The sequence below is a fragment of the Bos javanicus genome, chromosome 17 (genome assembly GCF_032452875.1).
Source record: "Bos javanicus breed banteng chromosome 17, ARS-OSU_banteng_1.0, whole genome shotgun sequence".
In the NCBI taxonomy this organism is placed as follows: Eukaryota; Metazoa; Chordata; class Mammalia; order Artiodactyla; family Bovidae; genus Bos; species Bos javanicus.
In genome coordinates this window covers 61,907,779-61,921,627 of record NC_083884.1, presented here as the reverse complement: position 1 = coordinate 61,921,627, position 13,849 = coordinate 61,907,779, and the positions used below count along the sequence as shown (strand labels likewise).

At 47.7% G+C, this 13,849-nt stretch overlaps 1 protein-coding gene across 3 annotated transcripts in view; it reads left to right on the top strand.

Moving 5' to 3' along the window:
• The window catches only part of OAS2 (2'-5'-oligoadenylate synthetase 2), a 29,774-nt gene extending 17,159 nt beyond the window's left edge, over positions 1 to 12,615 (top strand). For 2 of the 3 annotated variants that reach the window (XM_061384961.1, XM_061384962.1), the window contains exons 7-10: positions 1,091 to 1,373; positions 3,064 to 3,254; positions 5,079 to 5,317; positions 6,360 to 12,615. In XM_061384961.1, coding sequence (XP_061240945.1) covers positions 1,091 to 1,373; positions 3,064 to 3,254; positions 5,079 to 5,317; positions 6,360 to 6,528 — 882 coding nt within the window. In that variant the 3' untranslated portion in view covers positions 6,529 to 12,615. The remainder of the gene's footprint in view (positions 1 to 1,090; positions 1,374 to 3,063; positions 3,255 to 5,078; positions 5,318 to 6,359) is intronic. The other variant, XM_061384963.1, reaches the window with a different exon arrangement.
• The last annotated feature ends 1,234 nt before the right edge of the window (positions 12,616 to 13,849 follow it).

The window sequence follows — 13,849 nt, the reverse complement described above, 5'->3', positions numbered from 1 at the left end:
ATTTTAGATTTTTACTATTAGTTGAGGATATTTTTTCCTCACTATGGTCTCTTTTTAAAATGATTGACTTCAAGTATAGTTGCTGTACAGTATCATACAAGGTACAGTAAGGTATACATACGGTTGGGCTTCCCTGGTGGCACAGTGGTGAAGAATCCACCTGCCAATGCAAGAGATGCAAGAGGCTCGGGTTTGATCCCTGTGTCCGGGAAGATCCCCTGGAGTAGGAGATGGCACCCCACTCCAGTATTCTTGCCTGGAGAATCCCATGGAAAGAGGAGCCTGGTGGGCTATAGTCCATGGGGTCGCAAAGAGTCAGACACAACTGAGCGACTGAGCATGCACACGCAAGGTGTATGATATAGTGATTCACGATTTTGTAAGACAATGTAATTTAAATGGTGGCTCAGCGGTAAAGAATCCACCTGCAACCCAGGAGATATATGTTCAATTCCTGGGTTGGGAAGATCTCCTGGAGGAGAAGACGACAACCCACTCCAATATTCTTGCCTGGAGAATTCCACAGACGGAGGAGCCTGGAGGGCTACAGTCCATGGAGTCGCAAAGAGGCAGACAAGACTGAGCAACTGAGCACCCTCCACTTATAGTTATTATAAAATAGTGGCTTTATTCCCCATGGCATACAGTATGTCGCTGTAGCTTATTTATCCCTAATAGTTTGCACCTCTTACACCCCACCTCTGTGGGCCCTGCCCCCGCCCCTCCCCACACTGTAACCACTAGTCTGCTCTCTGTGTCCCTGAGTCTGTAAAGCTATGAAGTCTTTACCGGAAGTATTTAGGACGTTGACTTGAGAAGCAGGTAATTTAAAACTAACCTATCTGTTGTTTGTGGGTAAATTCACACATCAAAAAGTGTGAGACAAACCACCTTTGGAATCAGAGGATTCTATTGGGAAAATGAAACACTCCGCTTAGGACTCAGCCCTAATTGGAGACACAAACTTGGGACTACCCCTGGCAACCTCATCAATTAGCCCAACAGGTGCCAGCCCACAGGGGCGAGGGGCGAGGGGCGAGGGGCTCAAGCTCCAGAAAACGCTGTATCTCGATTTGCCTTTCTTCCCTAGGGGGGGTCGACTGTGAAAGGCACGGCTCTGAAGACTGGCTCTGATGCCAGCCTCGTAGTGTTCGCAAACTCGCTGAAAAGCTACACCTCCCCAAAAAATGAGAGATACAACATCATCAAGGAAATCCATGAGCAGCTGGAAGCCTGTCGGCAGGAGAAGGATTTTGAAGTGAAGTTTGAGATTTCAAAATGGAAGCCTCCCTGGGTGCTAAGCTTCACTCTGAAATCCAAAGTCCTCAATGAAAGTGTTGACTTTGATGTGCTGCCTGCGTTTAATGCCCTAGGTAAGACTCCCGAGACTTGAGCCTCTGGAAGAGGCTTCTGGCGTGATGGAAGAAGGAAGGATTCTGGTGTGATGGAGGCAGGGGCAGTGTAGAGGGAAAGTCATGCGACTTACTAATCAGCCTTGGGTCCAGTGCCCCAACAGGTGATATGATGACACCAGCATCTTACACCTGTGTGCATTTTTATTCTCATTTAAGTATCCTGATGAAGGCCAGAGAGCTTCCCTGGTGGTTCAGTGGTAAAGAATCCGCCTGCCAATGCAGGAGATGCAGGTTCGATCCCCACTCCAGTACTCTTGCCTGGAGAACCCCATGGACAGAGGAGCCTGGAAGGCTGCAGTCCATGGGGTCTCAGAGTCAGACACGACTTAGCGACTCAACAACAGCAACAGCCAGAACCTGCATCGTATATTCCCAGGGTATCACTCGCTGCTGCTGCTGCTAAGTCACTTCAGTCATGTCCGACTCTGTGTGACCCCATAGACAGCAGCCCATCAGGCTCCCCCGTTCCTGGGATTCTCTAGGCAAGAACACTGGAGTGGGTTGCCATTTCCTTCTCCAATGCATGAAAGTGAAAAGTGAAAGTGAAGGCGCTCAGTCGTGTCCGACTCACAGCAACCCCAGGGACTACAGCACCAGGGTCCTCCATCCATGGGATTTTCCAGGCAAGAGTACTGGAGTGGGGTGCCATTGTCTTCTCAGATCAAAGAATGAGGTACACAGGAATTCAGTACACATTTATAGATAAAATGTCTCAAGTACTAGGGAAGGAAATTTTAAAAATAGACTTTGGGAGAAATTCTGAGGCAAAAACAGGAAATCTGGGTGTTCACTTTCAATCATAGGCAAAAATTTCCTTTAGAAATTCAATTTGTAAGTGACAGATACACAATGATGTATTAAAAGAAACCAAGGCTACGTCAGGCATTTTCCAAATCAAAATCAAGAAGACTCTGGTACTTTCCTTCTGAATGGTTCTTAGTGTCTTTAGAGAGGAAATGAGAGTATATAGATTGAGGGTCAGCTAACTTTTTCAAGCCTGGGTCTCCTGCATTGCAAGCAGGTTCCTTACCATCTGAGCCACCAGGGAAGCCCTATAAAAGATAAGAGAGCAAATATTTTCAGCTTTAAGGACCATAATGTATCCATCACAACTACTCAACTCTGCCTTTGTAGCTTGAAAGCAGTCATAGGCAATACATTAATAAGTGAGCATGACTGTGTTCTAATAAAGCTTTATTTATAAAAATAAGAAAGGGGCCAGGTGTCATCTGGGGGCCATAGTTTCCAAAGTTCAGGTTAGCGCTGTCCAGAAAGCCTTTCTGCAATAACAAAAATGTCCTATATTATGTTCTGTATCTATGGAGAGCTTGAAATATGGCTAGTGCTACTGAGGAACTAAATTTTTCAATTTTCCTTTAATGAGTTTGAATGCAAATAGCCATCCTGGCTGATGACTACCCTATAGGACAGTGCAGATCTAGATAACACTTTAATAATGCCATCTATAGTCATATAAACCATATAATTTTTAATAACTCACTACTCCGGAGATATTAGACATCAGTAGTTTACATACACCAATGGAGTTCAAAGTAATTTCCCAGGATTAAATTACATTAACAGTGTTTTGAGATCTGTTACTGTCTAGAGAGACTATAGCATAATGTAAATTTCTCGCCCATGGTAGGTGAACTGAAGTCTGGCTCCACACCCAGCCCCAGGACCTATACTGAACTCATCCATTTGTACAAACCTTCTGATGTCTTCCTGGAGGGAGAATTTTCTGTGTGTTTCACGAAGCTACAGCGCAATTTTGTTCGCTCCCTGCCCCTGAAACTGAAGGATTTAATCCGCCTGCTGAAGCACTGGTACAAAGGGGTACGACGGCTCTTTTCCTAGAGCCACCTCATTATTGTTATTTTTAATGATCTATTTATTGTATTTTTTGAAATGCTTTTACTTATTTTTGGCTTTACCGGGTCTTGGTTGCTGCTTGGGCTTTTCTCTAGTTGCGGCAAGTGGGGGCTACTCTCCAGTGCGGTGCACGGGCTTCTCATTGTGGTGGCTTCTCTTGTCGCGGAGCGCGGGCTCTCGGTGCGCAGGCTTCAGCAGTTGCAGCTCCCGGGCTTTAGAGCGCAAGCTCGGTAGTTGTGGTGTATGGGCTCAGTTGCGCCGCCACATGCGGGATCTTCCCAGAGCAGGGATCAAACTTGTGTCTTCTACATTGGCAGGCAGATTCTTTACCACTGAGCCACCAGGGAAGCCCTTATTGTGTTGATTTCTGATTGCACTGGGCGTGGGCTGCATGTGGGCTGCATTGTTGCTGCACGTGGGCTTTCTCCAGTTGCAGCGAGCAGGTGCTACTCTCGAGTTGCGGTGTGCGGGCTTCTCTTGTGCTGGAGCACAAGCTCTAAGCATGCAGGCCTCAGTAGCACTTGGGGCTCAGTTGCCGCGCTGCATGTGAGGTCTTCCCAGACCGGGGATTGAATGCGAGTCCTCTGCATTGGCAGGCAGATTCTTAGCCACCGGACCGTCCTGGTCTTTATTTTTATCAGTACTCTGTGACCACGAAACCAGTCCTTACCTGGTGCTCACACTTGCCCAAGCTGGGTGGAGACTGAACCACATGAAGGAATCTTCCCGCTCCTAACCTGAGTGTCTTTGTGGCATTTACACCACTAACCCCATTGAGTTGGGTCAGATGTAAGCCCCTCATACCCCTAAAGCTGCTACATGTGGCTTATTTTGCCTTTGCTCTGGCACCCAAATAATTCTGGAGCCGAAGGGAGGATGAAGTTGGGATGTGCAAGCCTACAAGTCATGGCTTACCTTCTGATGGGTGCCTATGATACACACAGATGCTACTCTTGGAAGGCAGGTTGGAATGACAGGCGGCACCAGGGGCTGCATTTTCTATACTGGTTTACCTCCCTTCACTTCCATCAGCTCATGGGGCACTTTCTGAGCCCCACACAATAGCTGCTCTTTCGGGAGATGTTCCCTTTCTGTGTCCAGATTCCTGAAGCTGGAAAAGACCAAATCTGTGGTTTCCAGCTCTATGCCAAGCCCCGGGGAGCTCAGAGTGCTCAGGGCTCCTAGGTGACTTTGGGCAAGTCACTTCGCTTCCCCATGACTTCATCATGGTGACCTCTGCCTGCTGGGTAGGGACATTGGAGGATCAGGAATGAATGATGGAGGTGGAATGTCTGGCCACATAATTAGCAGAGCGGGGCTTTAGGAAGTGGTGAAAGTGTTAGTGGCTAAGTTGTGTCCAACTCTTTGCGGCCCCATGGACTGTAGCCCGCCAGGCTCCTTTGTCCATGGGATTCCCCAGGCAAGAATACTGGAGTGGGTTGCCATGCCCTTCTCCAGGGAATCTTCCCGACCCAAAGATGGAACTCAGGTCTCCCTCATTGCAGGCAGATTCTCTACCGTCCCAGCCACTGAAATCCAGGACAAGATTGTGTTATAACTCTGGGAGGGCACATAAAGGCAAAGTTCAACAAAGAAGCCTGATTGGCTGCCTTTGAGCTGCAGGGCGGCCCTTCTCAGGCCCCCAGCAGACCGATCCCCCCAGGGCTGTGTCTCATGACTCGGTTGTCCTGCTGTGGCCGCAGCATCCTTCGTGTGTACCTTCTTGCTACACTCATGTCACCTCCCTGCTTTAACCAGTATCGTCTGATGTTTCCACTCTCCCCTCAGTGTGAAAAAAAACTGAAGCAAAAGGGGTCTCTGCCCCCTAAGTACGCATTGGAGCTGCTCACCATCTACGCCTGGGAGAAGGGGAGCGGGGCACAGGATTTTGACATGGCTGAAGGTTTCCGGACGGTCCTGGAGTTGGTCATACAATATCAGCATCTCTGTGTCTTCTGGACGGTCAACTACAGTTTTGATGATGAGATTCTGCGGAACTTCCTCCTGGGCCAGATCCGGAGAACCAGGTGCCCCAAACCCCTCCGTTTCTTACCCTTATTCCCTCCAACACTATTTTGGTGACCGGAATTCACCTCCCAGGGACCCTGATTCATTATTCCTCATATGAAACTGAGAAGGGAACTGTGCTGACCGTCAGAACCTCCCACGGTCTCCAGGGAGGCAGGGGAAATGTCATCCAGGAGGAACAGAGAGGGAAGGACCAGGGTACCAGGTCCTGAGTTGCTTTCATCTTTCTAGGTCAGAAGGAAAAGCAGGGATTCGTTAGCAGGTCTAAAAGGTGTGGGAGTTGGAAGAGTGTCCCTGAGAACTAATGCTATTATTCACTGCTGAAGGATCCTACAGGTTATTTATTAGATCAGGTTCCCATCTCCATCCTACAAAACGGTTATCCTCAAGAATAGGAAGGAATCTTAGTGCATCCACTCAGCGCCAGCAGCGGGGAGCCAAAACAAGGGAAGCGAGAGGAAAGAAAGGAACATTGAGAAAAAATGGAGGAAGGAGGGTGAAAAAAGAGAAAAAGATACCGTGGCTTGCCAGCCATGGGTGTGACCAACTTGACAGTCTGTGCTCGGTCACTCAGTCATGTCCGACTCTTCACAACCCCATGGACTGTAGCCCACCAGGTTCCTCTGTCCATGAGATTTCTCAGGCAAGAATACTGGAGTAGGTTGCCATTTCCCTCCTCCAGGGGATCTTCCCAACCCAAGGATCAAACTTGCATCTCCTGTGTTGGCAGACAAGTTCTTTAATCACTGAGCCATCTGGGAAATAGAGTTGATTAAATAAATCATATTTCAGTTGCACCAGCATGGGGAGATGTTTATATCATGCCTTCACGTGCGTAATAACGAATAGCTTGCAAAACTTTTCTGACACATATGATTTAATTCTAGGAAATCCTTTCGAACTGTTTCGGTACATTGGAATGACTGACATCTAAGCTAGAAAGACACATTGTTTTATCATGGAAAAGAGAATGGGCCCCTAATTCTGAGGCCACCAGTTCTGAAAAAGCATGCCTCTAATGACTCCTAACCTCTCGTTTAGGCCTGTGATCTTGGACCCAGCCGATCCTACTGGCGACGTGGGTGGAGGGCACCGTTGGTGCTGGCATCTTCTAGCGAAAGAAGCGACTGAATGGTTGTCTTCTCTCTGCTTCAAAGATAAGTCGGGATGTCCCATACAACCGTGGAACGTGCCAAAAAAAGTCATCTAAAGGAAGTGTCGTCTGGAGATTACCCTGGGATGGGCTTCCATCCAAGAGCTTCCTCTGCTCTAGGAACTTGAGATTCACTCAGCCACACATTACAGATAGCCCAAGTCAGGTGCTTAAACAATTGGGTTTTTTTGGTCCCATTTGATGAAATCCTAAGGCGGGCAATACAGGACTCACTCAACAGCTCCATCAGGCTTCCCCGGGAGCAGATTGTCTCCACCGTGACAGTTGGTATTCGGGCCTGGATAGTTCTTCACGGTGTAAGCCGTGTAAGACGTTGAGCAGCAGCCCTTGGTTCCCTACCCAGGAGATGCGTGCGCACCACGCCCGAGGGCAATAGTCAAAAACGTCTCCAGGGATTTCCCTGTTGAGAATCCGCCTTGCAGTGCAGGGCATGTGGGTTCGATCCCTGGTCAGGGAACTAAGATCCCACGTGCTGAGAGACAACTAGGCTCACACCCTCTGGAGCCCATACAACACAACTGGAGAGCCCGTGTGCCATGAAGAGAAAGACCCGTCACAGCCAAATAAGTAAATCAGTTCTTTTAAAAAGATGTCTCCAGAGATGGCCGAGTGTCACCCGGGGCATGCTCATCCCTAGCTCCTTCTGGCTCCGCCCTCTTGAGTTGTCTAGCTGAGTCTTCCTGCCACTGAGAGTAGCTGTTGCACCTCTGCATGGCGGGCTCATCATCAGGCTGGAGGGACAGAAAAGTGGAGGACACCTACCCACAGGGCGTCTTATTCGAAGCCTCATCCAGCAACGTCTTATGTTTCGTTACCTGGAACCGTTGTCATGCATTGCTTGCAGCTTAAAAGTGACTCCATAAAGGCGGGCGGTGAAGACAGCCGTGGGTGGGGTTGGGTCAGTCAACCCAGAGTGCCTGCCACACCTGTCCAAAGCTCCACCTGCTTCCAAGATACCTGCCCCAGGTACACTTGGTTCTCCCATCAGTTTCTCTGTCAGCAAGTACCCCCAGATTGTCCCTGGTTATCATCACCTCCTCAGATACACTTCCTTCTTTCTTTTTCCTGTGTCTTTTCACCAGTGGTTCTGACTGCTTGGATATGTTTTATTCCTGCACATATATTTCCTTCCTTCTTTCAAGAGAGTGCAGACACCAGGAAGTTGTGGAGCAGGGATATATTCTATGGTCAATGAGATGCACTTACTCAGAAGTCATAGATTCCTGGACTAGTAATGCTGGGAGAAACTTCTAGAGGCCATCACGCAATAGCTTTTTAAAGAATCAGTTCATGGTATAAAAGAGTAACACATGCCTCCCTTGACGGGCCCCATTACCTCTTCCCAAGCGTCTTCAACTCCACTTGAAATCATCACCTCCACGTCCTCTGAAACGTCTCGCCTCACCTCGCTGAAATCGCGTTCCATGTGTGACCTCTGTTATTAACATATCTGCTCTCATCCAGCTTTACGTGCGCCATATTTGTGAACCCTTCTGTATTTTTCCGATTAACTCCTTCCTTCTCCTTTAAGTCTTAGAGGAGGGGTCTCTTCCCGGGATGAAACCCTTTTCCTGGCCCTCGGTTCCTGTGATTCGGTCATCTTGCTCTCAGACTCCTCCACCTCACTCACCTCTTGTCTCTTCCCATGGGGCCCTGCCAAATCAAGGTCTCCTAAGCCAGTAGTGAGCCGGGCTCTGCTTACAACTGCACACTCTCCACAGGCTTGGATTGTGACTGTTGAGATAGACAGATATTTAGATGGACATCAGCAGTTGTTTAAAGCAGAGAGGCATGTACATGTATTATGTATGTATGACTGTTGTCATTTCCTTCTGAGCCTACCATTTCCCCTACATCCATGAGCTTCTTCTTGCCAAATCTAAAGGCTTTCTCCTCTGGCTTTGGCTTTCAAGACACTTGGAAGTCTAAATGTGTTAACTTCACATATCCACTTAATGTTTGAGTACTACCACATATACCAACTGTCAGATAAACAAGAATAGATCTGGTCTTTGTCGCCAGTTCCTGGCAAAGAGCTTCAGAAACCCTTGGAACTCCCTGATTTGGGCTGTCTTTTGTATTCTGAGGAGCCCCTTCCAACTCTCCCTGTATTATGCTAATGAGGTGTGGGTCCTTAGTTTCAAAGGATGGATTGGCCATGCCTGAAATGCCAAGCATGTGATGAGTGTTGAAACGGTCAGTCCCACCCACTACCAACCTTCCAAGAGGACAGGAGGGCTGGAGATCGAAGCCAAGCACACGGCCAGTGATTTAATCAACTGTACCTTTGTAATGAAACCCTAAAGAAAACTCTGGACAACAAGGCTTCCTGGTTGGCTGATGAGCATATGAATGTATCACAAAGATGGGGGGATGGCAGCTTCTGCGCTCATGAGCCTGCCAGCCCTCCTCCCCTATGTATCTCTTCATCTGGCTGTTCATTTGTATCTTTTATATAGAACAGTGATTGTAAAAGTAGCCCTTTCCTGAGTTCTATGAGTCATTCTATGAATTACTGAACCTGAAAGGGGGATCATGGAAATCCTTGAATTTGCAGCCAAGTCAGAGTTGTCTGAGGACCCCACTTGCAGCTGGGATGTGGAAGTTCATTTGTTCAGTCGTGTCCGACTCTTTGAGACTGCATGGACTGTAGCCTACCAGGGTCCTCTGTCCATGGGATTTTCCAGGCAAGAATACTGGAGTGGGTTGCCATTTCCTTCTTCAGGGGATCTTCCAAACCCAGGGATTGAACCCAGGTCTCCCTCATTGCGGGCAGACGCTTTACCATCTGAGCCACCAGGGAATGGGAACAATCCTGTTTGGACTTTGCCCTTTAACCTGTAGGGTCTGCACCATCTCCAGGCAGTGTCAGAACTGAATTGAATTGTAGGACCCGTGGTTAGTATCAGCGAGCTGATGTTGGAATGCACCACTATTCTGGCCCAGAACAAGGACTAAGGGAAGTGCTGTGGCCTGAGGTTGGGACATGGAAGAAGGACCAGCCTAAGTTCACATCTGCTCAGTCCACCAGTGACCAGACCCCTCTAGACACCTGAACTTGCCCTAGACCCATAGGTAGGAAACTGTGAGACATTCTTACAGGGTTTGTGGTGTACTTAAAAGGACCAGAACAAATTCCTTATAGAAGAACGAAGGGCAGTTTATCACCACGCGCTAAGTGATATGTGTACAGTGGACGAAGACCAGCAAGGATGAAGTGAGCAACTCAGAGCCCTTCAGAGAGGCACAACGGGACCATTTTAGTCTTCTCAGCACTCAGTAGACATTTAAGGTTGTTAAGAGCAAAGAAAAGGAAATGTTTCAGTGATCAAGAAACATGCAGTCATCGCATGTACTCCGGTGTTCATTGTAGCACTATGTGCAGTAGCCAAGATAGGGAAGCAACCTAGATGCCCATTGCCAGATGAATGGATAAAGACGTGGTACATTATATATATATATAATGGAATATTACTCAGCCATAAAAAGGAATGAATCTGAATCAATTGTAGTGAGGTGGATGAATCCAGAGCCTCTTACGCAGAATGAAGTAAGTTAGAGAAAAATACCGTGTATTAATGCATATATACAGAATCTAGAAAAATGGTATTGACGAACGTATTTGCAGGACAGGAATGGAGACACAGGTGTAGAGAACAGGCTTGTGGATTCAGCGGGGTAAGGAGAGAGCGGGACGAATGTAGCATTAACATATATAATCTACCATGTGTAAAACAGACAATAAGACGTTGCTTTATGACATAGCGAGCTCAGCTTGGTGCTCTGTGATGACCTAGAGGCGGGGATGGAAGGGGGGAAGGGAGGCTCAAGAGGGAGGGGATATATATATATATGTATATATAAAATTACCACTGACTTGGCTTACTGTCCAGCAGAAACCAATACAACATTGTAAAGCAATTTTCCTACAATTAAAAATTTTTTTAATTAAAAAAAAAAGAAACATGTAGTCACAGATCATCATTGAAAGTACCTAGGGTACCTTCTGGAGAAGGCAATGGCACCCCACTCCAGTACTCTTGCCTGGAAAATCCCATGGACGGAGGAGTCTGGTGGGCTGCAATCCATGGGGTCGCTAAGAGTCAGGCACGACTGAGTGACTTCACTTTCACTTTTCACTTTTATGCACTGTAGAAGGAAATGGCAACCCACTCCAGTGTTCTTGCCTGGAGAATCCCAGGGACAGGGGAGCCTGGTGGGCTGCTGTCTCTGGGGTCGCACAGAGTCAGACACGACTGAAGTGACTCAGTAGCAGCAGCAGCAGCAGGGTACCTTCTCCCCCTCCTTTTTTTTTCCTCAGAGAACAATGAATAAGAAATAAACCCAGCCTTTCTCGTACAAACTTTATTTTGGGATAAACAAACGGCCATGACTGATAAAGAAACAAAATTTTAAGTGGAAAATCCTGTTTGTTGAAAGTACAACAAGTTAGAAATACCGCCCTTTTGCAACCTCTGATGAAACAGATGGTTTAAACAGAGACTGTCAGTGGATAAAACCATTAGATGACTCTCTGGAATCTGTGACTATGTTGCCTGACATGGCAAAAGAGACACTGAAGATGTGGGTGAAGATCTTGAGGTAGGGATGGGATCCAGGTGAGTCCAATTGAATCCCACTCGAGCCTTTAAAGGCAGAGAAGTGGTTCCACCTGAGGTCAGAGAGGGTCAGCTACAGAGGAGGCAGGCGAGGCGTCTGAGCTGCTCTTGGGGAATGTGAGGCCTCTGGGGGCTCACCGCCTGCCAAGAGGCAGGCACCTCCATCCTAACAGCACGTGGAACCAGGTTCACCCACCGGCGGAGCGACCCCAGCACCTCCAGGTAGGAATGCCGCCTGGCCAACACCTAGATTTCAGCCTTGTGGGGCCTAGAATGGGGGAACCAGCCAGGCCTGCTGGGCCTCTGACCACAAAACGTGAGATAACACACTTGCAAGGTTCTGAGCCGCTGAATGTGTGCTAATCTGTTCGGGCAGCAGCTGCTTCAACGGGGCAGGGGCTGGTAAGCAGCTCGGGGCCTGGGCCTGTAGGAAAATCGGCCTCCCGACTCCAGGCCCTGTTAGTCCATCCTGCCCAGCCTGCGTCCAGGGGAAACAACTCCCACGCAAGAGGGAAAGCTGTTTTCTTCCTCTGCCCTCAGTATTCCTGATGCCAGTCGCCTTGCTTTCTGGTTGGTTGGTTGGTTGGGGTTTAGGGGCTGTGCTTCGCGTCTTGTAGGATCCCAGTTCCCAGACCAGGGATGAAACCCTGACTCTTGGCAGTGAGAGCATAGAGCTGCAATCTCTGGGCCACCAGGCAGCTCCCAGTAAGTTTCACACCAGACTGGGGCCAAGGGGGACTTTCTCTCACTGAGCAACTCCCCGACACCAGCTGTGTGTCCCACAATTCAATTCAGTTCTACCCTCTCTGCTGGAGTCCACATCAGAACCCCTGGGTTGAGGGCTCAGTCCCCCCAAGGCTGCCCCCACCTCCACTTCAGAGTCCCCACCTCCAGTGTGAAAGTGTCAGTCATTCAGTCACGTCTGACGCTTTGTGACCCCGTGGACTGTAGCCCGCCAGGCTCCTCTGTCCATGGGATTCTCCAGGCAAGGGTACTGGAGTGGGTTGCCATTTCTTTCTCCAAGGGATCTTCCCCACCCCGGGGTCAAACCCGGGTCTCCTGCATTGCAGGCAGATTCCTTACCCTCTGAGCCACCAGGGAAGCCCCCAGGGCTCCGGTGCTTCTAACCAACCAGTTATAAACCGGGGGTTCCCAGGACTCCCTCCTCAGGCTCAGTAATTTTCTAGAATGGCTCACAGAACCAGGAGAACAGCTTATTTACTGATTACCAGTTTATTATAAAAGCCTACAACTCCGAACAGCTGACGAAGGCCCTCTTCCTGGCTTGAGGGTGGCTGCCTTCTTGATGTGTCTTCACATGAGGGGAAGAGAGATCTTTACTATCCCTAAGTTTCCCCTCACTTCCTCCATCCCCAGTATTAAAGGAAAATGCTGGTTTTCTGATGTGTGTGTAATATGCATGTATCTATGTGCGTGTGTATATGTATTTTTTTCAGATTATGCATTTAATTCAGGCATATTAGAGAATTTTGAAAAAATGAAACCACGTTTTGAACTGATATTTTTCCATTTAAAAAAAACTTTGTTTTTTTTTAAATTTGGCTGCACCAGGTCTTAGTTGCAGCGTGCAGAATCTTTTAGTTGCTGCATTCAAACTCCTAGTCTTGGCATCTGGGACCTAGGTCCTAGTCCAGGAATCAAACCGGGGCCCCCTGCATTGGGAAGGAGGAGTCTGAGCCGCTGGACCACCAGGGAAGTCCCTGAAATCTGCTTCTAAAAGTCACCCCTAACCCCTACCACCCAGGAATGATCTCAGTTAACCTTCCATCTGTTCTGCTATGAATCCATACAAACGCATGTATATTTACAAAGATGGAGTCCTCTTGCATATATTATAGTGTGCCTTGTTTTCGCCCCTTAGTATGGAATCATGGATATTTTCTCATGTCGTCCAATGTTCTTTGAAAACACCATAATATTCCCTCACTCAGATGTCACTGTGTCCCATCATATGGGTGTGCCATCATAGGGATGTAAGTTAGTCATTTTCTTTTGGGTTTATTTATTTATTTTTGCTTGTTTACCCTATCAATTAAGGGGTAATTTTAGATAAGTGAATATTATTAGAAGTATCAAGTGTGGATATCTAACAACTTATAATGGCCAGAGCAAGGATATTTTTTTTCCTTTTGCGATTTTTAAAAATATTCTATTGGTGTATAGTTGATTTGATGGTTAAGATGGTTGGATAGCATCACCGACTCGATGGACATGAGTTTGAGTAAGCTCCGGGAGTGGGTGATGGACAGGGAAGCCTGGAGTGCTGCAGTCCAAGGGGTCTCAAAGAGTCAGACACGACTGAGCAATTTCGTATCTATTTTAACTTTGAACTGAAAACTCAGCAGTGGCCACAGGACTGGAAAAGGTCAGTTTTCATTCCAATCCCAAAGAAAGGCAATACCAAAGAATGCTCAAACTATCGCACAATTGCACTCATCTCACACACTAGTAAAGTAATGCTCAAAATTCTCCAAGCCAGGCTTCAGCAATACATGAACCATGAATTTCCTGATGTTCAAGCTGGTTTTAGAAAAGGCAGAGGAACCAGAGATCAAATTGCCAGCATCCGCTGGATCATGGAAAAAGCAAGAGAGTTCCAGAAAAACATATATTTCTGCTTTATTGACTATGCCAAAGCCTTTGACTGTGTGGATCACAATAAACTGTGGAAAATTCTGAAAAAGATGGGAATACCAGACCACCTGATCTGCCTCTTG